Source organism: Xiphophorus maculatus, chromosome 6, assembly GCF_002775205.1.
Source record: "Xiphophorus maculatus strain JP 163 A chromosome 6, X_maculatus-5.0-male, whole genome shotgun sequence".
In the NCBI taxonomy this organism is placed as follows: domain Eukaryota; kingdom Metazoa; phylum Chordata; class Actinopteri; order Cyprinodontiformes; family Poeciliidae; genus Xiphophorus; species Xiphophorus maculatus.
Genome location: NC_036448.1, coordinates 21,243,717 through 21,268,997, shown reverse-complemented (window position 1 = coordinate 21,268,997; position 25,281 = coordinate 21,243,717). Strand labels below are relative to the sequence as shown.

Here is a 25,281-nt window from a genome sequence, read left to right as displayed (position 1 = left end):
ATGTTATAACCACAAACATCAGTGAGTTTTATAGGGATTTTAACTAACAAAGCTTCACAAAATAATGCATAGTTTGTGGAAGGTTAATAAAACAGGAGTTTTAACAAGTAAAAATGTAAAAAGTCTTTACCCTGATCCCCTGAATCAAATCCAGACATGGCAAAACATGTTCACATCTGCAAGCTAAACACACCAGTCAAAAATTGTGGTGGCAGCATTATCCTGTGTAGATGCTTTTCTTTTATTTATGGGGTATCGGAGTAAATGGTGTTGAATATGCTGCTACATTTGTAAAAGTTTGAAAGCCAAACTCTTTTCCATCCACTTACCTATCATGCACCAAGTTTGTGTTTGTGACATGATAAGATGGAAAAGCGTTTAAGGGATGTGAATTGTCTTGCAAAGCGATGTCTCTCTGTACCATGTCACTAACCTCCTCTGTGTACTAAAAGCACCTGTCTGTTTCACTGTTTGTCTTCCTCTTCACTTTGCATCTTTCTCATTCCATCGGTCATCTTCATCAAATCACTTCACCCGCAAAAAGATCAGCGTGGAGGTTGGTCATTTTCACTTTCTTTCACTTCCTCCCCGTTAGAGCAGATTTTTCAGAGAAAGGTCCACTCCATCCCTCCCTCCCTCCCTATCCATCTCCTGTGGTGAAAGCACAGGTATCCTTTTCCCCTAGAGATGAATACATTATTAATAACTCTCCCTAATCCTCGCAGTTCAATTGTGTACTGTTGTCTACGTATTTGCATGGATCCCTTTTCAGCTCTTGCATGCTTTCCATTGCCACTCCTCCAAAGTGTGTTTCAATTAGTCTTGCCAAAACATATAAAGGAGTCCCCGAGCAGTTAGCTTAAGTCATTATTAGCCCTCCGTTGTATTAGCATTCTTCCTCAGCGCGCCCGCCCATGTCCTTCCTGTTAACTGTATCCACCAACAGCTACAGCAGCTTTCACTGTTAGACTTTCCATTCGCCTGTGTAGGGCCATCAGAGGTGTGTGATGGATTACTTGGGTATTCAGGTGGCAACCGGATTTGTCAGGTATTTAGGCAGCAACACCCCGGCTCTCCCACTGAGGGACATGGGTGTTGGAGCTGACAAAGCCTTTCTCTGGGGATTACGTCTGTTTTACCAGCGTGGGCAGCTTCCACCTGGAGACTGAAGGATGTCGTGGTCACATTATGGACTAATGAAAGGAGAAAAACATCTTCCAGTCTGGGATTTACTTACTAGTGTAAGTGTAAAGATAAGTCTAGCTCATGAGATTCTGTTCATGAGAATGAGGCAAGGTTCCAGGAATATCTTTGGGAATTGTAAAAATGACAATTTATTTGTGTATACAATTAAACGCTTCACAAACTGTTTTCAAGAATCTCTAATCAGTGTACAAAATCTTATTTTAGATTTAACTCGTCCATATATGTTGGTTCCTGTACCCAAAAATCATAGAAAAGTGCCTCTTTAATAAGTAGAATAGTGGTTTTATCTACTCAAAATATGTTTTATAGATTTTCTAACCCAGGATGTTGATTTATTTACGCAATGCAAAGTAGCATGTCGCCCCCGAAATTTTAGCTATTGAATTAAATGTAGTTCCCATTGGGGAAAACCCTTGAAATACATTGTTTAACTCTCATAGCTAAAAATCAAAATGTTAACTTTAGCATTGGCAGCTAACTCTTAGCAAGTATTGTTATAGTCATTACAACCTGGCCCTAATGTGGATATTAATCCTTTACAGTTTTATTTCTTTTTCTGAATTTCTGCTCTTTAAACACTATTTAAAAGTGTTGCCAGTTTTTACACTCAAAAATAGACTTTTCATTTTTCAAATAATACGATTTTGCCACAATAGTATTTCTAGGTAATTTATTGTAACAGAGATATTTGCAGTCATCATAAAGTTATCCATTTAAGGCTTTCTGAACAAAATTATTGTAGATTTTGAACATGAGACAATTAAGTACAATCCAAATTCATTTTTAAAAAACTGAAAAACAGGCATTAAGTGCTGACATGACGTTGTGAAGCAGATGCTAATGTTAGCATGATTAACAGCTAATAGTTAGCTAACCACAATATTTTCACAGTGCTCAGAAATCGGTGTGATCTGTTACATCACCATTTTTTATTTTTACAGAGTGCCCAATATTATACAAGTGGCAAGTTTTATAATGCGAACATTTAATTCTAATATGATATATTTGTCTTGCACCAATTCAATTTATACATCTATATATTGGAGAACAAGGGAAACTTTGCATTGAAATTGCTTCCATTTCATGTTGTTGCTAAAATAATTTAAATTCAAAACAATGTTATTAAATAATCTGTATTCAGTGTAGAATCCAACAGCTCAAGTTTTACAAGTGAAAGTATTTTTAGATGTTAAAATAGAAACTATAAAAAAGCTAAAATACATCTTTTGTTCATACATGATACTCGAAAGCACCTGTCTGTGTCGCTGTTTGTCTTCCTCCTCACTTTGTATCTTTCATTTCATCAGCCCACATCAACAAATCACTTGACCCGAAAACAGGTCAGTACAAAGGTTGGTCATTTTCACTTTCTGTCACTTCCTCCCCGTTAGAGCTGATTTTTCAGAGAAAGGTCCACTCCATCCCTCCCTCCCTCCCTATCCATCTCCTGTGGTGAAAGCACAGGTATCCTTTTCCCCTAGAGATGAATACATTATTAATAACTCTCCCTAATCCTCGCAGTTCAATGGTGTACTGTTGTCTACGTATTTGCATGGATCCCTTTTCAGCTCTTGCATGCTTTCCATTGCCACTCCTCCAAAGTGTGTTTCAATTAGTCTTGCCAAAACATATAAAGGAGTCCCCGAGCAGTTAGCTTAAGTCATTATTAGCCCTCCGTTGTATTAGCATTCTTCCTCAGCGCGCCCGCCCATGTCCTTCCTGTTAACTGTATCCACCAACAGCTACAGCAGCTTTCACTGTTAGACTTTCCATTCGCCTGTGTAGGGCCATCAGAGGTGTGTGATGGATTACTTGGGTATTCAGGTGGCAACCGGATTTGTCAGGTATTTAGGCAGCAACACCCCGGCTCTCCCACTGAGGGACATGGGTGTTGGAGCTGACAAAGCCTTTCTCTGGGGATTACGTCTGTTTTACCAGCGTGGGCAGCTTCCACCTGGAGACTGAAGGATGTCGTGGTCACATTATGGACTAATGAAAGGAGAAAAACATCTTCCAGTCTTTCTGGGATTTATTTACTAGTGTAAGTGTAAAGATAAGTCTAGCTCATGAGATTCTGTTCATGAGAATGAGGCAAGATGTCAGCAATGTTTTGAGGAAAAATTAGAATCTCCTTGTTTATCTTCAAAAATAAGGTCTTGACAAATCATAAGCTCTAATCAATGTACAAACATGTTAATTTTTATATGCTTTTATGATTTTAAGTTTGTCCCTATACCCAAAAAACAAAACATTAAAAATGCCCCGTTTGACAAATTTTTTAATGGTTTTATGAAGTGGCTACCAGTTTGCCATTTTACTCAACTTTTAGTCATAACACAACAGAGCTAGTCAATAATGACTTCATTGTTTCAAAATCTTTATTTCTGGACCAATTAAGAATATCTTCCCAAATCATTTAACCTAATTGACAAAAAATATCAGACTTTGTTGTTACACCCCTAATTACAGCTGATTCATGATGCAACAAACTGAACTCTGCATTAAAATTTATACCATTCACTGTATTCAAGACGGAGGTGATTCTCAGGAATTTTTCCCTCCTTGGCTTCCATTTGCACATCTCTGCCTCACAAACAGCTGACCTGTAGAATATTTAAGAATGAGCTGCCAGAGTGCTGACAAGGGGATGATCAGCCATCATGGCTGCCCAGAGACGCTGCTGCCAAGAAGACTCGCAGCCTGCTGACTCTGTGCCAGTTTGTGCCAGATATTGATTGACTGGACAGGTTCTGCTATCCTTGGGCACTTTGTCAGGGCAGTTAAATTTATAGGTATCCAGCAAGCAGGCAGGCAGAGTGGAGACAGGGCTTATTTTGTGGTTTTGATAGAGTCCCGGAGCCCATCTCTCCGAGCGGCTCTCGACAGGGGAGAGGCTTCTGGGGAATCGATAACAATTACCTGCCCTCTAGTCATTTTGTTCCACAGCACCTCTCCAAACTTAACCGCGCACCATGAATTATTCACAACATTAAGTGTTCAATATACACAAGCCCCCATTGACTGACTGCTCATAGTACTCTTAAGTCTATGGAATCGCAAAAGAACAACTGCTGCTTTGAGCTAAATGGATTCATGGTATTATTTGGCCTACATCTGTCTGCTTGTTCTGAGAATTAAAATGAAAAAAAGAGACATTACTGTAAAAAGACACACGTGGCTTCCAATATGAACTCTAAAAAGCTCTAAAGTGTCTCAGCTTCAATTCCTTCAGTCAATTATTAAAGAAATTTGAACAAAAAGGTCATATTCTTCCCCTTACTCATACTTTTTCATTGTCTTGAAATCAGCTATTTCTGATCTCCAACTTTAGCTAAGCTTTGACTTACTAAAGGACTATAATAGAAGAGGAAATAAGAACAGTAATCAAAATACTTGAATTAACTTCTTGACGCAAGTGGTTGCCAATTCATTATATTTAGAGAAACACTGTGTGTGTTAGAGAGTAGTTGTAAAACATGTTTTTTTCTTTCATAATGCTTTTTGTGTTGACTTTTAAACTGTCTATTGCATCTCACAACATAGTTTGTGATTAGTGCTGCTGAGACAGCAGTATCTTAAAGTTTCTTTCTTCGGTACCCAAACTTTGAGATTTCAACAAGAATAAAATCGTTATTTCGAATTAGAAACGGATAGATGAAAACTTCAAAAAATAAAACAGCCTTGCTGTTGTTGACCAAAGTTTTGCTGAAGTCTCTGTCTTGCAGCCTGATTTAACTCAAACCTTTTTTGATGACTTCTTAAAAACAGGTATTTAGCTTGTTAGATTTATCTGCTTTCTTTGACGCCATTCTCAAAATCGAATATGGCATTGATGCCATACAGTACTGTAACTATAACCTGGATGTGCTTAGGTAAGGTGCGTTTACTGATTGAAAAAAGATTGCCAGTTGAAAAAAAAACACTAAAAAAAAATCCTGTCAGGACCAAACAAGCTGAAACTCAGCCCAGCAATTTTTAAGGTATCTCTTGTTTGCTCCAAACCCTCCAGCTCCCATGCATGCTTTAGTTCAGACCAGTATCTCTATCTGCTTTGAGAGCTGGCAGCTCAACTATCCAATCTTTACATGGCAAAAAAACCCAAAAAAACATTTTTCATGTATTTCATAAAAGTTGACATGTCATGACATCCATTCATCATGAAACTCCATTTTAAAAACGTAATTAAATGTCGAGGAAAATCAACTTTAGTTTTACCCAACTTTGGCCGTTTCTGTTGTTGGGAATTGTGTGACAGAATCTCATGAAGCCAAATTCCAAAAGTAAAGCTGCCAAAATGTTCTGCGGCTGAAACTTGGGATATTAATTATTTTTTGATACTGAGCCAAGTAGCTTCATCCCACATGAATCTGCTGATTAAAACGGCAGAAAGTCTGCACGCAGAACCTCAATTATTATGGGAAAATTCAGATGAATGTGAACCTGGTTTCCACCCCCCCACTTATTACGGCCAGAGAATCAGCCTTTTTCCCTGACTGGAATCTCAAAAGGTGCTTTTGTGTTTTTCCATTTCACCACATAATGAGGGGAATAACAAGCACGGCTGTAACGACGTTCCGGTTCAAATTAGATCCTGGAGAGGGGGGTGAAGGGTTTTGACGGTGGGGACTGGAGGCAGACTCATATTTGAAAATCCATTTTCATGTAGACCCGAGCATAAGAGCAATTATAGTCGAGGGTTTTTTTGTTAGTTTTTTTTTTCTGAGACACACGGAGATACTGTAGTGCATTAGGGGAGACAAGCAGTGCGAATTCTGCAGGGAGAGTATTTTCTTTTTATTTTACTGTTAGTGTCTTGGAAACATATGAACAGCAGAGGTGGAATAGAAATAATGGGTTCTCAGCGGGAAGCTAAATGTTTGGCGAAGCTTCACTTTCCTCATAGTCGAGGATAAAGAAGCTAGAGCCTCTAACTCTTAGATTGAGTGCACACTACTGGAACATGTCATAAATTTAACAGGTGTGACACTAATGGATGTTCACAAAGTGTTGTCAGTTTTTTTTTTCCCCCCCGGAGTGTTATATGGATAACTTACTTGCCAAAAGTTCCCAGAGACGAGATCTAAAATGTCTAAATATGAGAGGCATTTGGTATGCATCTTCATGGAGACAGAAAGTCATATGTAAATGCTGGCTGCCTGTTTATCCTGGGCTAGCTTTTCAGTACGCCATAGACCCTCTGAATTGGTGTTTGCCTTGTCCCAAGCGACGTCAACGGGCCCTTCTTGTCTCCATGGGAACCTCTATTTAATGTCAGCCTATCTGCATATCAGAACTGCACAAAGAGAGCGAAAAAGACAGAGGGAGAGAGCTGAAGGATCCAGAGAGAAAGAGAAAGGAAGAGAGAGAGGGAGACAGAGGAAAAATCAAACAATAGCATCTCCACAGGGTCCCTCAATGATGCAACTACCGCTACTGTTTGACACTTTGACAAAAGAGGTCCGGACATAGTCTCCTGCAAAACTGGACTATTTTTGGTAATATGCTCTCTTATTGTGGGGAAGGGGATAAAAAAAGGATTTCTTCTGAATATCCAGAGCCATTTTGTGACGATCCTTTTATTCCCTTTGTGCTCGCCCGCACATTTGGACAAAAGCGATCAGCTCCTCTTTTCTATTAAACTCTGAAAATTTCTTTTTCTTTGTGATGTTGCACAGAGAAACAACGTTCACGAGTTTACACAAGGAAGGATTGTATTTACCTTGCGTACCCTTACACTCATTTCCTTTCATTTTCTTTTCCTCTCAGTGCGAAGAGTCCCACCTAGATTCTCTATTCCACCCAACAACCAAGAGGTGATGCCGGGCGGCAGCGTCAACCTGACGTGCGTTGCGGTGGGCTCACCGATGCCCTTCGTCAAATGGACCATGGGTCAGGTGGAGCTGACCAAGGAGGAGGAGATGCCACTGGGCCGCAACGTGCTGGAGGTCACCAGCATCCGAGAGTCGGCCAACTACACCTGTGTGGCCATCTCTTCTCTGGGGATGATCGAAGCCACGGCGCAGGTTACCGTCAAAGGTGAGGCGCAGATTTTAAGAGAAAAGAACAATGTTGAGGTAGACTTAGAATTTTATCACGATATTTTGTAGTACTGTTGTGATAATGATAAAAATGATCATATTAAACTGTTTATTACTTTCTTTTTTTTAGGTCATTGTATGGCTTTGGCTACCTATTTGAAATCGGTTTATAAAAAAGTTGTACAGAGAAACTTAATTTAATCATATTTTTAAATTAACTGATATTTATTGTTGCTCTCGTAAAAAAAAAAGCTTTGCAGAAATTAGTAAAATAACATTTCAGTCAGTTTTTTTTAGAACATGAATTGACATTTACTGTAACAACAATAAATCAAAATTCTTGAGAAATTTTTCACAATAATTGCTAAACAATACAATAAATCCCCGCCCCTATGTTGATGCAAGTAATTGAAATAGTCCTTTTTGTCACCATACAGGCAAAAACTTTGTGTGACAGTCCAACACAAAGCAGTACAGGATTGTGGATTTGAAAAGTTTCAACTCCTTTACGTTAAATAAAATCCAGTTCAACATTTTATGAAGGACTGTTCAATCCACAATCTGAAAAGAAAAACATTGGGACACAACTTAAACTATCAATACATGGTTTTTGGTAGTGTCCTCTGCACTTTAAATGTTATTTTTTACAACTATTCTTTCTTTTTCACAACGTTTTGCACCTTTGTGTTGATCTGTTACTTAAAATCCCACTGAAACACATTAAAGTTTGTGTGTTTATCATGGCAATCTGTACAAAAAGCTCAAAGGAGTGTTAATACCTTTTGAAGGCTCTGTAGATCATAAAAAATAATCTAATTAAAACACCTTCATATGCCCTTTGAAACTAATTTTAAACATTTTACAGTTACAAATTAAAAAACATCAAGGGTTTGGAGTTTCCTTGTCGATGCATTGATCTCTCTGGCTTGTATTTTTCTCTCTGCCTGCTTCTACATCCAAGCGTGTACGTGACTTTAACGGGGTGTTGTCTACCTATCACGGCCTCTGGTATCAGTATTTGTCCGTATTGATTTGGCTTTCCACTCAAGCTGATCGATACACAAAATGTCACAGTCATTAGAGGGACCACAGCACTACAGACCTGTTTCCCTGAGGAGGCCTTAATACACACCCTCTGTTTGGCTTGCATTTGCAACAGCAGCAACCACTCTTGCAATTTTCTTGTATTGTCAGTAATTGTTGGACTATTAAGCAAAAGTGTGTCTTCACTTAAGGTTTGCTGTTCTTTTTGGGTTGATTATTGCTGACAGTATTGTAGGGGATGGCTTACAGGCGAGCAGCTCAGGCCTGTTAGTGTGACATGAGCTGTAATGAGCTTTGTTTATCTGCTCTTTAGAAGTGTTTTATCAAAATTGTGAGATTTGCAATTCTTCCTGGAATTACCTGAAAAGCGCAGAATTTATACAGTGATTCTGGAAAAATATGTCATTTACTTTATGATCATTTCCAGGTCTGAGTAGGTACGGAAAAACTAGAATTGAATATTGAAAAATGTTTTTTCCTATTCTTGATAAATGCAGAGGATTGTACATTGATTTATATTTAAATGTGCCTTGTCACAATCAGATTTTAAAGCTATACGATAAGTGCAGTATTTTGGTTTTCCTTCTATTTTCAAAACATACACTGATTAATTAAAAAAACGTCCCACATGTGCTTATTTGGACTTTAAATTCAGGTTAAATCTCAGCAGGAGTTCTTAAACTGGCTGTGGTTAACAAAACATTAAAACTGCATTCCTCTGTATCTATCAATGTTCACAAACCATCTCCATTCACTGTTTGCAAGAGTGATAGAATATACATTTTTTTGTCCAGATGCCAAAAGAGCAGAGAAATGACCCTATTTAATGAATCTGCAACCTTTACATCCAGAAGTTCTTTTGTCCAGCCAGTATAATCTATATTGCTGCAATATTTTTTTATTGTTTCCTACAAAATTTGGCTTTATCTTGATTTTTTCTTAAAATAAATAAATAAATATATATATAAAACAATCATAAGCTTATGCATTCAATTTCTTCAAAGGAACATTACTTCTATTAATATAAAGACACCCGTCAAAAAAAATCCTTTATTTGGAACGTCTTAACCAAGAAACAAATGGCTTAAGAAAATTATTACTAGGTGTCTTTTTGTTTAAAAAAAAAAAAGATCTAAAAACTACTAAAAATGAGCATTTTAATTACTTTGCATTGTATTATTTATGACCAAACCTATTTACAGTCACAAAGGTCACAGATTGCGTCTCTATACAATACTGCAAAAATCAAAAAACATTGTTAAAGATGGTTTTGTTTCCGGATTTGATTAACTTAATGATAGGGTGTCATTAAAGGGTTATGATTTGTACTCTGAGGTCCAGATTGTTCAAACCCCCATCAATGAAACGCATCTGACCATTTTAGTTTACAATTTATGCCAAAATATGCCTGAAGTCTCTAAATAGCTACAATCTGTTGCATACGTCATATTCATATTACCAATCTAGTCCTGTCACAATAACAAATTTTGCTGGATGATAAATTGTCCCAGAAGTTATTGCAACAAACCGTAATTATGTCATTTTGAGACCATTTTCATATAATATAATGACTAGGGAATATTAATGCAAATACACCTTCCCAATGATCAATAAACTTTAATTTTAAGGAACATTAAACACTGGAACTAGAAGACATTTTAAATATTCAAAATAAATAAGCAATTTATTTATTGCAAAACTGATCATATCCCATTTTGCAAGCAACAAATAAAATGAATACAGATGTAAAACTGGCTTTCAAAATAAAGGCTGGTTGAGATCAATGCATCCAGTGGGCCTTTTGTCATCTAGAGAGAAAGACTTGAAAAAAACAAAACAATCATGTAAATGAAAATTGTCCAGTTTCTTTTTATCATGTGATTAATCGATTTGTTACATATTGCGACAGGCATCAGCTTGATGGCAAAACAAAAAAAGTCAAAGCTGATGATTTGTTTCTCCGTCATCAGCCTTACCGAAACCCCCGACCTCCCTGACTGTGACGGAGACCACCGCCACCAGCGTGACGCTAACGTGGGACTCCGGAAACCCAGAACCCGTTTCCTACTACATGATCCAATACCGAGCCAAGTCGTCGGACAACGGCTTCCAGGAGGTGGAGGGTGTGGCAACCACGCGCTACAGCATCGGTGGACTCAGCCCGTACTCTGAGTACGAGTTCCGCGTCATGGCCATCAACAACATCGGCCGCGGGCCGCCCAGCGACCCCGTGGAGACGCGCACCGGCGAGCAGGCGCCCTCGTCGCCGCCCCTCCACGTTCAGGCTCGCATGCTGAGCGCCAGCACCATGCTGGTCCAGTGGGAGCCGCCAGAGGAGCCCAACGGACAGATAAGAGGCTACCGGGTTTACTACAGCTCCGACATGACGGCCCCGCTCAGCGCCTGGCAGAAGCACAACACGGACGACAGCAGCCTGACAACCATCTCTGGCCTGACGCCTGACATCACCTACAGCCTCAGGGTGCTGGGCTTCACCTCCGTAGGTGACGGACCACCCTCTGACATCCTGCAAGTCAAAACACAGCAGGGAGGTGAGCAGCAGCCACTCTGAGAGGCTCTGGAGTTCTTCATGTGTGTAAGAAGTAGGAATGCATTGTTAGAGGAAGGCATTTAATCTGACTGTTTGCGCAACAGCTCATAAACACACGTATGTGTTTGAGATAAAATCATTCAGCAGAGATATTTAACTTGATGTTCTTTCTTATTGCAGTGCTTTATCTCTGGTACTATATCACATTCAGTCTTAGTCCAACTTCATTGGGATTTCATGTGATAGACTAACATAGACACTTAATTATTATGTAGAATTAAAACAATTCTTCTTTTTTTGGTGTGTATTCAAGCTGAGCCCCACTTTATTCTGTTGTCCCTAAATAAAACCTGGGATGGGGCTGAAACAATTAATCAGATTCATCATGATGAATCGATTCTTGAAATAATCATCAATGAATTAATCGCACAGTTAACTACTCCCTTGAGTATGTTGTTCTTTTAGCAAATTAAGTCTTTTTTGAATCTGTACACTACAATTAACGATTAACACATTAGTTAATGATTATTTAACAAAGTAATTAATCAAAATTAATCTGATGAATCGTTTCAGCACTATATTTAATTATTCTTTGCCATTCAAGATTTAGCACTAATTGTACTTGTGCGTTACATAAATTCGATGTGAAATGCATTAAAAATTAATGTTCCATGTGACAAAATGAAATCTTTTGTAAGCCTGTTTGCCTCCATGCTTTAACCCGTGTTCTCCCTGCGCCAGTTCCCGCGCAGCCGTCCAGTTTCGAGGCCGAAGCCGAGCTTGACACCCGGATCTCGCTGACGTGGCTGTGGCCTGTGCAGGACCAAATCACCAAGTACGAGCTGCAGTACTGGGAGGCCGGCTCAGACAGCAAGGTTAGCATCAGAACACGACGTTCAGACCGCTTCATGTCGAAATTATCTCTCCTGCACAGCAGCTCGCCCTATCGCTCTCTCCGTCTGCTGCTGAATTTGCCTCGTTTTCCACAGTGCAACTGCAGACGACTCTTACTCTTCATGATGCAACCCCTCTGAGTGGGGAGGCTGTGTTATTGTAGTAATGTAGTCGGCTCCCCAGCTGATGAGAATAACCTAGTGTGGACACAATCTGCTCTGTTACTCTCTTCTGCTGTGGCCGTTTGTTGGAACTCTGGTGGACCGAACCAGTTGGAAGCTGGAGGCCAACTTGTTTTTGGAACAAGCTGCTTCTGCTCCCTTTGGCAGTCATGTATGACTGTTTGCAGTGCAGTTGAAGATTGTATCATTTTGTTATTGTAGAGCACATGAACTAACTCGGGCAGCACCACTGATTGTTGTTTTCTTTTTTTTATTATTTTTCTCTCCAGAAACACGTGACGTTCAGCCCGGCGGGCTCCCACTCTGTGGATGGTTTAAAGCCTGACACCATGTACTATTTCTCCTTGGCAGCCCGCTCTGAAATGGGTTTGGGTGTCTACACCCAGCCCATCCAAGCCCGCACTGCTCAGTCCAGTAAGTGCTCCATTTTTCTTTCCCCAGCGCTGCCTCTGTCCTCTGTCTTTTCTGCTTGTTAGCCACTAACCCAGTGATTTCAGAGAGTCACCTCCAGGCGGCTGAAGCAGGTTCAGGTCGTTCCCCTCAGTGAGTGAAACAGAGAGAGAGAGAGAGAGAGAGAGAGAGTGAGGGGCAAAATGTGAGTTTTATAGACCTTAAAACAGAGAGTGTGAGCAACTTGAATGTCAAATCAATCTGAGAGCAGCACATAATGCTGACAGAGCAGCCATCCCGGTCAGCTTCCCCGCTTCCACCACCTCCCCTCTGTCGCCAGTACTAACCCCCCTGTCCGTCTAGCAGAGGGCAGGCCCTGTGTCAAAGGTACGTTTAATGTGTCTTGTTCCCACATTTGTGAGCTGTGCTGTGTTGCCTTGCCTCATATCATTATGTGCTTTTACAGTGCCAGCATTCAAAATGTCACTCGTTTGATTTTATTTTTTTATTTGCTGTGTAGGCACAATGCTTGTGCCACCTCACCCGGAAGGGTTGCTTCACCACACGCTTTCTTTGCACATAGCTGTGAGGGGAAAATAATAGACGCTCATGATTGGTTATTGTGATCATTTGAATAACAATGTCTTGCAAAACTGATCATATCCCATTTTGCTGCATTACTACCACCAAACTTTGTGTGGTTTTGGGATTTTATATGATCACGTTACCCATTAATCTTTCAATAGTTTTAAATTCATTTATCTTTAAATATCTTGAATCAATCAAAGTTGGCCTTAAATACATTAATCATCTTACTGTTGTAGAAATTTTTAATCTTGTATATTTTTGTTGTTGTTTATTTTTCTCTGACTTTTCTGTCAGGCAAATGTTTGAGTCACACGCAGACAAATTCATTGCGTTCTGTGACTCAAGGCAGTTGAGGCTACAGCTAACTAGTGCTAATACATTCTAGCTAACTAGCTAGCTGGCTCACTTTTGTTGCCAACCCGTACGATGCTAGGTTCATTTTGTGCAGAAAATCCTTTTAAACTTGGCACTATGGGGGGTTTGCGATGCTTGATTGTAATAAAGAAAAACCTCCCACCATCCCCTATTATATTTATAGTTTTTTTGGTCATAAATTTAATTCAAGGTTGCATTGAAAAGGTCTTCAACAGTCTTAAATTTGACTTGCTGAAACCTGCAGATACCCTGACTATGTTGTGCAGCTGTGATTTATAGGGGCAATAAATCTCACATGGATGGACTGCGTTTCTTTATTATGTCATCTGTGGGTAGGTGGTTTGGTGTCAGAGTAACAGGGACTGAATACTGAGGGACACCACACTTTAAGACTTTTATTTGTTAAAAAAAAAACAGTTGCCAACTAGATGTCATTTTGCTTCCACTTCAAAATGATGCACTATTTTGCGTCCTTTAACATGAAATTCTCATGAAAGGCTTGTAATGGAGAAACATTTGCAAAGTTTTTTAAATGCTTCAGTAAGATACTGAACAAACTGACTAGAGGACGTTTTGGAGTCATATGAGGTGGTTCCAAAAGCTGACTGAGTGTGATGGACCGGAACGAGGACACGTCGCTCTGTTGGAGGTAGAACAATGGAAACAAACACAGAGATGCTACAATGTGGAGCTTGTTTCTTCACAAAAGACGAAGGCCGTCCGAGCAAAGACTCCGGCTTCCGGGAAGCAAACAAACACAAAAGCGGACCTGTTTAATTGTGGAACGTGATCAAATTGTGGTGATTAATAAAAGTTAATCATGAAGTTGGTGTCAATTAGCGGCAGCTGATTTGTGTGCATTCGCACCGGTGCCCGCGTTTAGAGTCGCTGTTTGGTTTGAAGGATCTTATACATCTGTAGAGTACAGTAACTGGATTACATTGCAGATTTCCTTTTTGCTTTTTTTTGTCATACCTAAATATCTCAGATCATCAAACAAATAACATCAAATAAAGATGACCAGAGTAAATACAAAAAGCAGTTTCTGAGGAAAGCTTTCCCCACACCTTTGTTCATTCATACATAAATTGTTATTAGATTAATTTTTTTGGTTGGATTTCACTCACATACACAGGGATGATTGCTGTCTGACATGTGACATTTGACTCCAACACAAAGTAGGCTTAAATACCTCAAAAGAGAACTACAAATCTCAAACAGATAAAAAAAACTGAAGAAAAAAAAAAGAAAGTTAACAGCATCTATCTGGGAAGGGCCACAAAGCCGTTTCTAATGCTTTGTGACTTCAGTGAACCATGAAATGGTGGTGAACCTTCCCAGGAGTGGCCGGTCTACTAAATTTACGATAAAAGTGCATCGTAGTCTCCTCAAGAAGCTCATAAAAGATCCCAGAACAACATCTAAAGCACAGCAGGGCCTCCCTCATCTCAGTTAGATCCAGTCTTCGTGATTCAACAATAAGAAACAATGAGCCAAAAGAAAGAGACAGGAGCTCCTTCACCACTGCAAAGAGCTCACATTTCTCAAAAAAAAAGTGACTTGCAAGCTGCATTTTGTATTTGTTCTGATTCATTGAAATTAAATTTTTTTAAAACATTAAAGTCTGGCCAAAAAACATAACATAACGAATTTTCACAGCAGTTAGAAATTCTAATGTGTAAATTTTAATGGAAATAAGCTAATAAATGAGTTAAGTTTTACCAAAATCATGCATAAATATTGTTGTTGAGGCATGATAATTAAACAAACAGAATCAGAATAACAGTGAGTCCACAAAACTCAGAGAAACAAATCTGAGTTGCATGCTGTGGTGCGATTCAACGCCTGCCAGCAGCCTTGGGAAGGTTCTGCAGTGAACAGGCGGTTCGAAATTATTCCTTTCTCCAGGGCTGCATTTCAATGTTCAGCACTATTTTTTAGGAGTCAGAGCAAGCATCAGAAGTAAGCTCCATTTACCTTTTATTTCTGTGCTTCACCAAGCTCAGCTGAGGGCTTGACACTGCTGCAAGATACTTGACCTAAAATTGAATGGGAAGGCATTGATGTGCGAGTGATTAAGATGGGTGAAAATCAATAGGTCGAGGTGCGGTGAATGTTCAGATTTTCTCGCTTTGCCAAAAATTAAAGCCGAGGATTTTTCCAGCAGTTCATGTACAAAGGTTGATGCTGAGTGTGTAGGTTGTTCGAGTTTTGTTTACACCATTAATGTTGGGGAAAAATGGTGAACAAATATTCGCACTTGATTTGTTTTAAAAGCAGATCAAATTCTGATTGCTGAAAGTTTAAATATATCTCGATTTGAGTTGCAGTCAGTCGCCATAATTGCAAGTTTTCTCTGTTTCCCTTTGGTGTTGTCCTCCCCAGGTCCACCTTCACTTTGATCTTCCTGATTTTTGATCTGGAGCTCAATAGCAGAATCATCAGTCTGCCACTTTTTTCCTCAATACACAAGTTGCTGCAAAGTCTTTGTAGATCTTCTGCTCTCTCACTTGTGGATCAGACACACCTGCACATCTGTTTATGATTTATTTTATTTTTAAAGGTGAAGTTTTGTGTGTTGGCATTGGTTTGTTAGATTTCATCTGCATGCTTGAACAAAAAAAGCTCCTATTTTGTTTAAAGATCTTATTTTTATCAAGTTGAACATTCATGATACATTTAGCTGCATGAAATATTTGAATGCTGTCGTATTTTATTTTCAGTTTTGTTCTGCTTCTTGAAAGTGTCTGGTTTCTGTTTTTTTCCTCCAGACTCGAGAGTTTAAACATTTATACTTCAGCAGATTATTAAACTAATTATATTTAGATAATTTTGGTTATTTTCATTTTGTTGAAGTTGAATATTAACTCAGAGTGAGGAGGACTTTAAAATGTAAGATTTTAAAATACGTACCACCCGAACTTTTTCACACTTTTTATTTTTGTATCCCCACACAATGATGCTGCCTCCACTGTGTTTCACAGTGAAAATAATGTGTTCATGTTGTGCCATCTCCCACATGTTTGATTTGCCCAAACATGGTCGTAGTAGCATTATGCTGTGGGATTTTTGTATATTAGCAATAAAGTGCAGTATTGTCTATAGGGAGAAGAGAAACTTCTTCTACATTTCTATTTGTCCATCTATTACAGAAAATCAAACTAAATACATTCAAGTTTATTATAAAATGAGTAACAGTTCCAGTGGTAAAAATGTGCAGTTTTTACACCTTAATAATGTAGTTACTTAACTTTTAGTTCAGTTGTTTATCTGTGGGTTAATGACAGAGCATCATATAGTGGATTATACCTCAGTATTTCCTTTTTTATCTGCAGAAATTGCAGTGGTAACAAACCAGATGTTAGCCGAAGCCATCTTAAGTGTTATTGATCGTAAAAGCCAAGGCCGTATGCTGTCTTTAACTGCCCATCTCAGCTGCAGCCAAGCTCTCTAACGAAGCCCAGAGCTTCTGCATCACTGTGTTAACACCAGTCCACAAAGTCACGCACTTGTTCACAATCTCACACATCCGTGGCCCGTTTATTGCTCCCACCGCGCGCTGCAAGAGGCAGCACGGGGGGCGGTTAGGGACAAATTACGTCTTCATAAAACACACGGCCATGTAAACTTTTTGGCACATCTTATATTCTGTCCGCCTCACCCTGTGATTTCATTGCCTCCTGCATAAACGTGGCACCAAACACGGCTTAAGCTTTGGACCGATAAGGTTTTTTTTTGCATCCAAATCTCTCAGTCTGGAGGTAGCATCCTGTTTAGTATGGAAGCTTTTTGCATTCAAACTTGAGCAATTTTGTGTTTTGGAAGAGTGCAGGAGTGAGAATGCACATTAACAGTCATAAATAAACATTACACCTACATCTCTTCAAACTGATACATAGATTTCCTACATTATATATTATATGATTAACACAATTTAGCATTTTTCAGAATGGAAATGCAAATGATTCAAGTTGAATACTCAGCAAAAAGCTTCCTTAGTTTTGTCATGTTTTGTGTGCATTTTTAGTTTATTTTTTGTTTGCTTGATCCGTGGCCTTCCTTCGTGTGGTTTTGCTCCCCCCCCTGCAGCTCCCTCCGCTCCACCTCAGGAAGTTCACGTGGTCAGCCTGACCTCCACAAGCCTCAAGGTGAGTTGGGTGGCGCCGCCTGCCGACAGCCGCCACGGTGCCATCGTGCGCTACACAGTCAGCTACCAGGCTCCGGCGGGAGAGAACACGGAGCGGCGCGATGTGTCCGACATCGGTGCAGACGCCACCAGCTATGTGCTGGTAGACCTGGAGAAGTGGACTGAGTATGAGGTGTGGGTGAGGGCGCACACTGATGTGGGCCCAGGCCCCGAAAGTGCCCCGGTCAAGATGAGAACCAAGGAGGATGGTAGGTTTTCTGTGTCGCTTGCTTGAAGCAGCCTGTCACTGATTTCCTTCACCCTCCTCTTGCTCGTTGGCGGTGGTAGCTGATTGGGATCACCGTCTTTTTCCTCCTGTCTCCATCTTGAAGCTCATCACTCCCTGGGGTTCAGTGCTGTGTCACTTTCCTCTGCTTGTGCTGTGTGAATACTGTCTTTTTCTCCCCACACTAAAGAACAGAAGTGGAACTGATCTCGCCTCTCTTTTCTATCACTCTTCTCTCTCTCTCTTTTTTTTTTCCAACACGTTTCTCATTTTGTTTGCAGTGTGATAGAGGGCGGCTTCTCCTAAGAGAGAGTCGTCTATAATTAATGTGTTTGAAGTTTGCTGCAACACGGCTAATTTCTTACTGGAATTAAGGGCACTACAGACATGACTAGACTACATGCTGTTGGGTATGTGCTGTTTTGGGGGAAGCAGGAGCCTTAGAACATCTGAAGTGAGTGATTAGATTTATAACTGTTTCTAATATCACTCAAAGTTATTTCTGATAGTTTTTTGGTTTGTCAAGACAAGATAACCCAAGTAAGAGAAGAAAAAGGAGGAATTTGTTAAATGAATAATAGCAAAAAGTATAACCAATGATGTTTACGGGATAAAAGCAGTAACTACTAATGATTTCAGCCTTTAAGTGTCAACAATTTCTGCACATATTTTGGTTTAAACAAAGCTTTTTTCCCCATGAAGTTAGAGGAAATTCTGACCCTTTCACTCATTTACATCATGTACAACAAATGTGTCAAAATCCTTTTCATTTTTGGCTACGTCAAGATCATAAATGTCTGGTTGTGGCAGAATATATTGCCTACTAATTTTGTTAAAATATAGCTTTCTCTGAATTTGACTTGTACTTCTAGAAGTAAAATTTTAGGATCCTTTAACATTGAAATAATTTGGCACTCACAGAAAAAAACTAATTTGATTTGACTGATGAAATATTTCACTGTTATCTAGTTATATTTAAGTAGTTATAGTGGGCTGGATTTGGCCCACAGCCCTTCAGTTTGACATTATTCAATAACTGTAATATGCTGTGGTTATGCTGGATTATAAAGTTGTGTGTCATCAGCATACAAACCGTAAGACATATTGTGGTACACTTTAAACTGAAAAGTTGAATAAAAATTGGACTAAGAACGGGGCCTTGACGGACTCCGCCTGTGATTTGTGTGGAAGATCACCACTGGAACATATATTTTGACTGTGATATCTCTTTTCCTTCCTGGTGTCTTTAATCTCTTCATGTCACTGTTTTGCACTTCCCTCCCTCAATGTTTGGTTTGCAGTGCCCGGAGCCCCTCCCAAGAAGCTGGAGGTTGAGGCCATAAACTCCACCGCCATCCGCGTTACTTGGAAGCCTCCTATACAGGTGAAGCAGCATGGACAAATCAGGGGCTACCAAGTCATCTTTTCCCGACTAGAAAACGGCGAACCACGAGGCCAGCCGAACATCATGGATGTTGCTTTGCCAGAGGCGCAGGTAATGGATAGTTTTTTTCTAGTGCAGCTTTTCTTTGTCCCTTCTTGATTCTCCTGTCCACATTTCATGACTCTGTCTCTCTACTGTCCTCTCCTCTTCACACTTTGCTTCTCCTACACCGGGCGAGACACATTGAAGTTTCTTTCTGTCGACTGCAGTATCCTCCCTTTTTTCGGTTCTCGTAATCTTTTTCCACATGTGACATTTGACTCTAAATTGGTACCCAGCTCCCACAGCTTTGGATTAGCTGTCAGAATGAAATCCACTTAAATTCTACAGTAATAGCTGTTGGATATATTTTCTGTTCGTAACATCAGGATGTGGCTTAGTGAAATCAATGCAGCCCCCCTTGCGGTTTTAACACCAATACATATGCACTGCCTTGTTACCATGTTTATAAATTAAAGTTATTTCCCTGACACTGCCCCTTTACACGGTAATGCAAAGTGCACTGAATCGCCCAAAGCCGCGCAACACCATGAGATGGATGAGATTGTAATCCTTAAATGGGTCTCAGAGATTCATGAATATCCTTAAGCCATGAAAACCCAACTCTCAGCCTCCTGAATTTGCAAATAAAAGAAACCCGCTTATAAACCTCCTGCTGGTTGTTAGTCATAACATTAGTGTTTATGTACTTTAACCTTCTGTCGCCTTTAACAGAAGCATGTGATTAATATTAGTATCCACTGCATTCACACCAACCTATTCAATCCAACTTGATCTATTTAATCTGTTAAAATATATTTAGCCCAATATATTCAATACAGTTGATTCCCATGCAGTCTTAAATTTTATTGTCAGATTCAGGACCAATTATTTGAAGTTCCATTTGATCCAAATAGTAGCATAACACAACACAATCAAATTCAAGTGATCATTTAATGACAAAAAACTAATACCTTGCAGCAATTCTTCAACCAGATCAAGCATTTGGAGACAGTGGAAAGGAAAATGCTGCCTTCTTAAAGGGAAGAAAGCATCAGACAAGCCTGGTTCAGTATGAGGTGCCATTAAATAAAATTAAAATACACAGATAAATGGGAAGTTATCCTCTCTACTGGTGTTTGTTCTTGACACCAGTTTGCAGTAACTCAGTGTTTTTATTTAGCAGAACAGCACACATTTAACCTTGTTTTCGCTTTCTATGGGAAAGAAAAACAAAGGCTGTGCAAAGTTAATGGAAGCAAGACCTCCATTATTTGCTACATTGAGGAAAGAGACACAACTAAACACAAAGGTACCTGGCCAGGGATACTTTCTTTGTACAAACAAAGATTATGCTGTTTCAGTGTCAAAATCTCAATCACTCTTTTTGACAAGATAAAGAATCAGCTAGACACAATAACAGTAGTCCACTAGTACTATATATGGTACTTAAAAATAGAGTACACAAAAGTAATGGTCACAATAGCCCCATCATCCATTGAGTCCAAGAATGGGATATGGTTAAACCCAACTCTGAACCAGAGGTTATTTCTGCAGAAAAGAAAAATGTTAAAACAAAAAGAGTATTCAAAGTTCATGTCAGCAGTAGCTCAGTTAGTACCCTGTGCCTAAAAATATAAAGAGCTAAGCAAAGACGCGCAAGACGAGTGGTACTTTCTTTGGGTAAGAAAAGCCAAAAGTGTACGCAAAGCTAAAAATAAGCTCTCTGTCTGCAAAGGAAATGACTGTTACGGTCTTTACTCAATTCTGATAACTTTTATTCATTTTTAGAAACATTTAATTTCACCACAGGACTGTTGTAATCAGGCTAATGCAGACCCTTTGGATTTCAATCTTGTGTAAACAGATTTTCTATAGTTTTCACACAGTGAAGTTAAACCCATTAGGTTTGACTGGAGATAGCAGAGAATATGTGGATAAAAACCTGACTGGCACACAACATATTGTCCGTGTCTCTACACCTGGTCAAAAAGTGAGCCCTGATCTCCCAAACAGCGCAGCCTTTGTTTAAGAGCAGTTGTTTCTGGCAGCTGCTGCTGACACTTCATTGTTATCTGACTGTGTGTAGGGGAGTGCTCGACAGCCGGGACAGCTCCGTTTGGTATGGAAACTGGGAAAAACATGGTGGTGGTTGCTCATCTTCTTTAGAGTGTTTTTCTCCGTGGCAGCACGTTCCGCATGAATTTGTTTTGAGTTGTGAAAACTGAACTGAACATGACCCTACTTGTTATGCAAACAATACTCCCTGCCATGTCTCATTTGGGGCGTACAATAAATATGAAAGCTCGCTGTAATTTGGCGCACTTTATAGCTCACGTGTTCCAGTCTCTTGCTTGGGACACCTTTATCTGCCCCCTCCGTGGCAGACCTTGGAGTTTTCTTCATTTTTCTCCTTTCTTTCCCAAGTTTGGCCTCCTTTTACCCCTGTTCTGCATGAAAGTTGGTTGAGTAATTACCAGGTCCTCGCGTGCAGGTCGGCTACCCTTGGTTGAGTCATCTCAACAGACTCATCATTGAGTAGTCAACCTGCAAGGACTTGCCCGGACGTCATTAGAAGACCACACAGTCAGACAACAGTCTCTTATCCTTTATCGTTCAACTGGTTTTAAAACAATCCCTCCCTTTTCACACATTTTCCCGTTTTCGTACCTCAACAACATAGATAACATGAGCCAGCATGCTTCCTGCAAAGATCAGCCCTGTAGTAGGCGTTCCAGCTGGTCGGAAAGAGTTTGTGACTCATCCTGAGAGTCATACAAATCCTGCAAACGCACACCTGTAATTGATCATGAATCAATGGAAGAAAACAATTTTCCTATCTGTTGGCACATCCCAAAGTGTTTCTCCAAAGAAATTCCCTTAATGTCTTGTGAAATCAGTTTTATAGCCGCCCTTTCACCTGGATTTGATGCACAGCGAGCCTGCCAGGAGGAAAAGCAAATACCACATTTTCCAGGTCTCTGAAAGCATACCGCAACCTCACCTCAGACTTCAATCACAACCTTAAGCCATGTGATTGAATTGCAGATCCTGTCACCACCACTACCACCTCCCCCTACTCGGCCCTTCTCTTTGTCTCCATGTTTCTGGATCCTTTTTAGCCTTTCTCAGGGTTAGCTGAAACGCTGGGAGAGCTCGCCTGAGCGTGGGCGCTTTAAGCGCTTCTTTTCTTTTCAAGCAGGAGCCCACACATCGCCCTCATTTCCCTGCTAAATTTAAACCAAAGGCCAAGTTAACAGTATGATGTTATCAACCCTTTGCAGCCGCTCTCCTGTTGGAGGAGTGACCCAAACCTGAGCTGGCAACCCAATGCCAGCTCCATTGTAGTGCCCTCGCAGCTACATCCAGGCTCATTCTCACATACAACATACAGGAAATTTCACTGGAAATGGTTGAATATTTGAAGCCTTTAGCGTCACTCCATTCTTCCACCCAAGTTTCCCTTTCTGCCCGAGTTTGCCTCCATTCAGCACCACTTTCCAGGTTCATTTGGTTTGACCACTCATGCATTTTTGTAGTTTATGCGAGCGAGGTGATGCTTCACTGCCTCTACGGCCTTCGCTGCCCCAGACTGGAGTTGAATGGAAATTGGTGGTTGGGTTTGGATGGGAGGAGGGGGGACAGGAGAAAAGAAGCACCTCAGCTCGTTTCACTCCATCAATCATGACAGCTCCTTCTCTTCCACATCACTCGTTCTCTCCTCGTTCCCATTTTTATAGCCACACATCTCAGCCCATGTCATCACATTTGCATTCACCCGCCTGCAAATTATACCGCTCCGTTTCCACAAACGACGCTTATCAGCAGTGATGTGTTTTCAGCTTGCGTTGGTATTCAAAATATAAATGGAGGATAATTTATAATTCTCCTGTGGATTTAGGCAGAAAGCAAAAGCAGTTGCAGCTGAAAGGGGATTAAGCCCAAGATGCAATAGGAACTTGTGAACCTTAATGTGTTTGCTGTTCTGTTGACATACTGAGCTGAATTGACGGCAAACAAATTAAGCAATTAGGAACATCGCAAATTGTTAGATGTGGAGTTAAGCAGCAGCTGCTCTTAAATGCTACTTTTAGTGCCCCGCTATGTCAGGGGAGCACAGGGATGCAGATTTTGATGTGCCATGTGTTTGGGCTCGATACAACCGGGACATCAACCAGACTTAGCTCTTATGTCTCTTAACAGTTTGGTAATAAAAACCATCCGCTGAGAACCGGGTGGAGACTATTTAGTCTTTTATATGAATTATGATCATTGTCTCTGCAGTTTATGACTCACTGGTGTGTTATTGTTAAAGTCAGGAAAAACAAGAACTTTAAATTTCTACTGAGTAAACTTTATGAGTTGTTCGCTTTAGTTTACAAAAACTTGATGGTTAATGACTCAAGAGTTTTTCAAGAAATACACAAAAGTTCTGTGTCTTGATTTTGGCTACAAGGGACTGTAGGTAGGTAGGTCCCTCTGAGGGGTGGCTGGGATGTGCCTTAAAGAGAGGTTAATATGGAATTACAGTAGCTCCCTAAGGAGATCCTTCAGGCATGTTCCTGTGGGATAGGCCTCACAGAACTATATATTTTTTCTGGGCTGGGATAACCTTGGAATCCCTTAAAAAGAGGTAGGGACAAGATGTCTGTGTTTTACTCCCAGATCCTCTTGGATAAGCCAAGGCACATAGATAAGTTGGATAAAAATCAAAAGGGAAACCTATTTTTCAAAATTACTTCATATTGTTCTTATGTATTTTTTGTATTTTATTTATATATTTGAAGGCTCAAATTGTCATTTTGTCAATTTGTATCTGCATTTTGTAGCTTTGTTTTGACATTTGTCCTTTCCTACTTCAATTTGGTACCTGTAAACTGCTGTAGCCAAATATTTTCATAAACATAAATAGTAAAAAAAAAAATCACATAATACAATTTAATTTACATATATTTTGTGAAAACTTTATTCTGTTTTATCCTGGTGAGTTGATCTTCATTCCCGACCCCACTAGGGACAAGGGTGTTGGAAAATGGATGGATGGATGGAGTTGATCTTTACGAAATATGGTAATATTAATGTAACAGCATAGGTTCTACATTTTACCCCAGACAGTTTAGTCAGTAAAGTTGTGATGAATTGAAATATAAAACAGCTAGAAATGTACCTTGAAATCATCCAAAACTCACAAATCCAACCTCTTTCCTACCAGACTGCACCATACCAGACAGTCCTTTGTCTGGAAGCTGTCACTCAATGAAGACTGGGCAATTAGTGAATAATAAAACCATTCAAAAGAATCAGTATTTCCAACAAAATGTCACTGGCATTGCAGTTCATTCAGGCTGCAAAGGGCGAGAGAGAGCAAAACTATAAATTTCTTATCTCATGTATTCTAGTTCAATTAATTAAACCCAAATACATTAAATCAGACATGAAACTATATTATGTATCTGTAAATTTAGGTGATACAAATGGGTAGTTTGGCCCTTTAACAGTTATTTATTCCTGATGTGTTGATACTATTTTGGCCTTACCAGTCCCCTCCTCCTTTTGCCTCTGCTCTGCTACTTCTCCCCCAGTGCTGTTACAATAGTCGCCCACGCATCCTCACCTCCACCCCGACCCGTTTTCTCCTCTCTACTTTGTCCCTCATCAGTGTCACCAGTGTCATCTCTCCTGCCCCCGTTGTCAGCCAGGCCACCCATCAGTGAACTCCTCTGCAGTGACTGAGCTGGTGAACACCAGCCGTTGCGTTCTGCATCAGCGGGGTTTGATGTCACAGGGCTAACACAGCGGCACTGGTAATAGGATTTCATGCTCGACGCTGACGGAGCCCCGCGGCACCGAAATGGGCTTTCACTTCCCCCCCGGGAATTACTCGGTCGAGCACAGCGAGCAGGGAGAACATTTTGGAAACATATATTGAAATGTAATGAATAAAGGCTCTTCCTTCCGCCTCCGTTAGGGGAAAGAGAAACGCTTCACAGACTCTGCATAGTTTATGTCCACAATGAGGCAGCCATCATAACCAACAGAGGTTGCTTTAAATTTCCATGGATTCAAAAGGTGAATGGGGAAACAAGGCAGTGCATTGCGAACAATGATTTCACAACCATTCCTCTTCGCTTTTCTCCAATTTATTTCATGCCACTCAGCTTTCCGTCATTTCTTTATT

At 40.1% G+C, this 25,281-nt stretch overlaps 1 protein-coding gene across 19 annotated transcripts in view; it reads left to right on the top strand.

Moving 5' to 3' along the window:
* The window catches only part of ptprf (protein tyrosine phosphatase, receptor type F), a 240,375-nt gene that overhangs the window by 146,384 nt on the left and 68,710 nt on the right, over positions 1 to 25,281 (top strand). For 13 of the 19 annotated variants that reach the window (XM_023335649.1, XM_023335650.1, XM_023335647.1 and 10 more), the window contains 6 exons: positions 6,973 to 7,242; positions 10,259 to 10,840; positions 11,581 to 11,714; positions 12,185 to 12,329; positions 17,358 to 17,663; positions 18,982 to 19,175. In XM_023335649.1, the coding sequence (XP_023191417.1) occupies positions 6,973 to 7,242; positions 10,259 to 10,840; positions 11,581 to 11,714; positions 12,185 to 12,329; positions 17,358 to 17,663; positions 18,982 to 19,175 (1,631 nt within the window). The remainder of the gene's footprint in view (positions 1 to 6,972; positions 7,243 to 10,258; positions 10,841 to 11,580; positions 11,715 to 12,184; positions 12,330 to 17,357; positions 17,664 to 18,981; positions 19,176 to 25,281) is intronic. The other 6 variants (XM_023335663.1, XM_023335660.1, XM_023335665.1 and 3 more) reach the window with 1 other exon arrangement.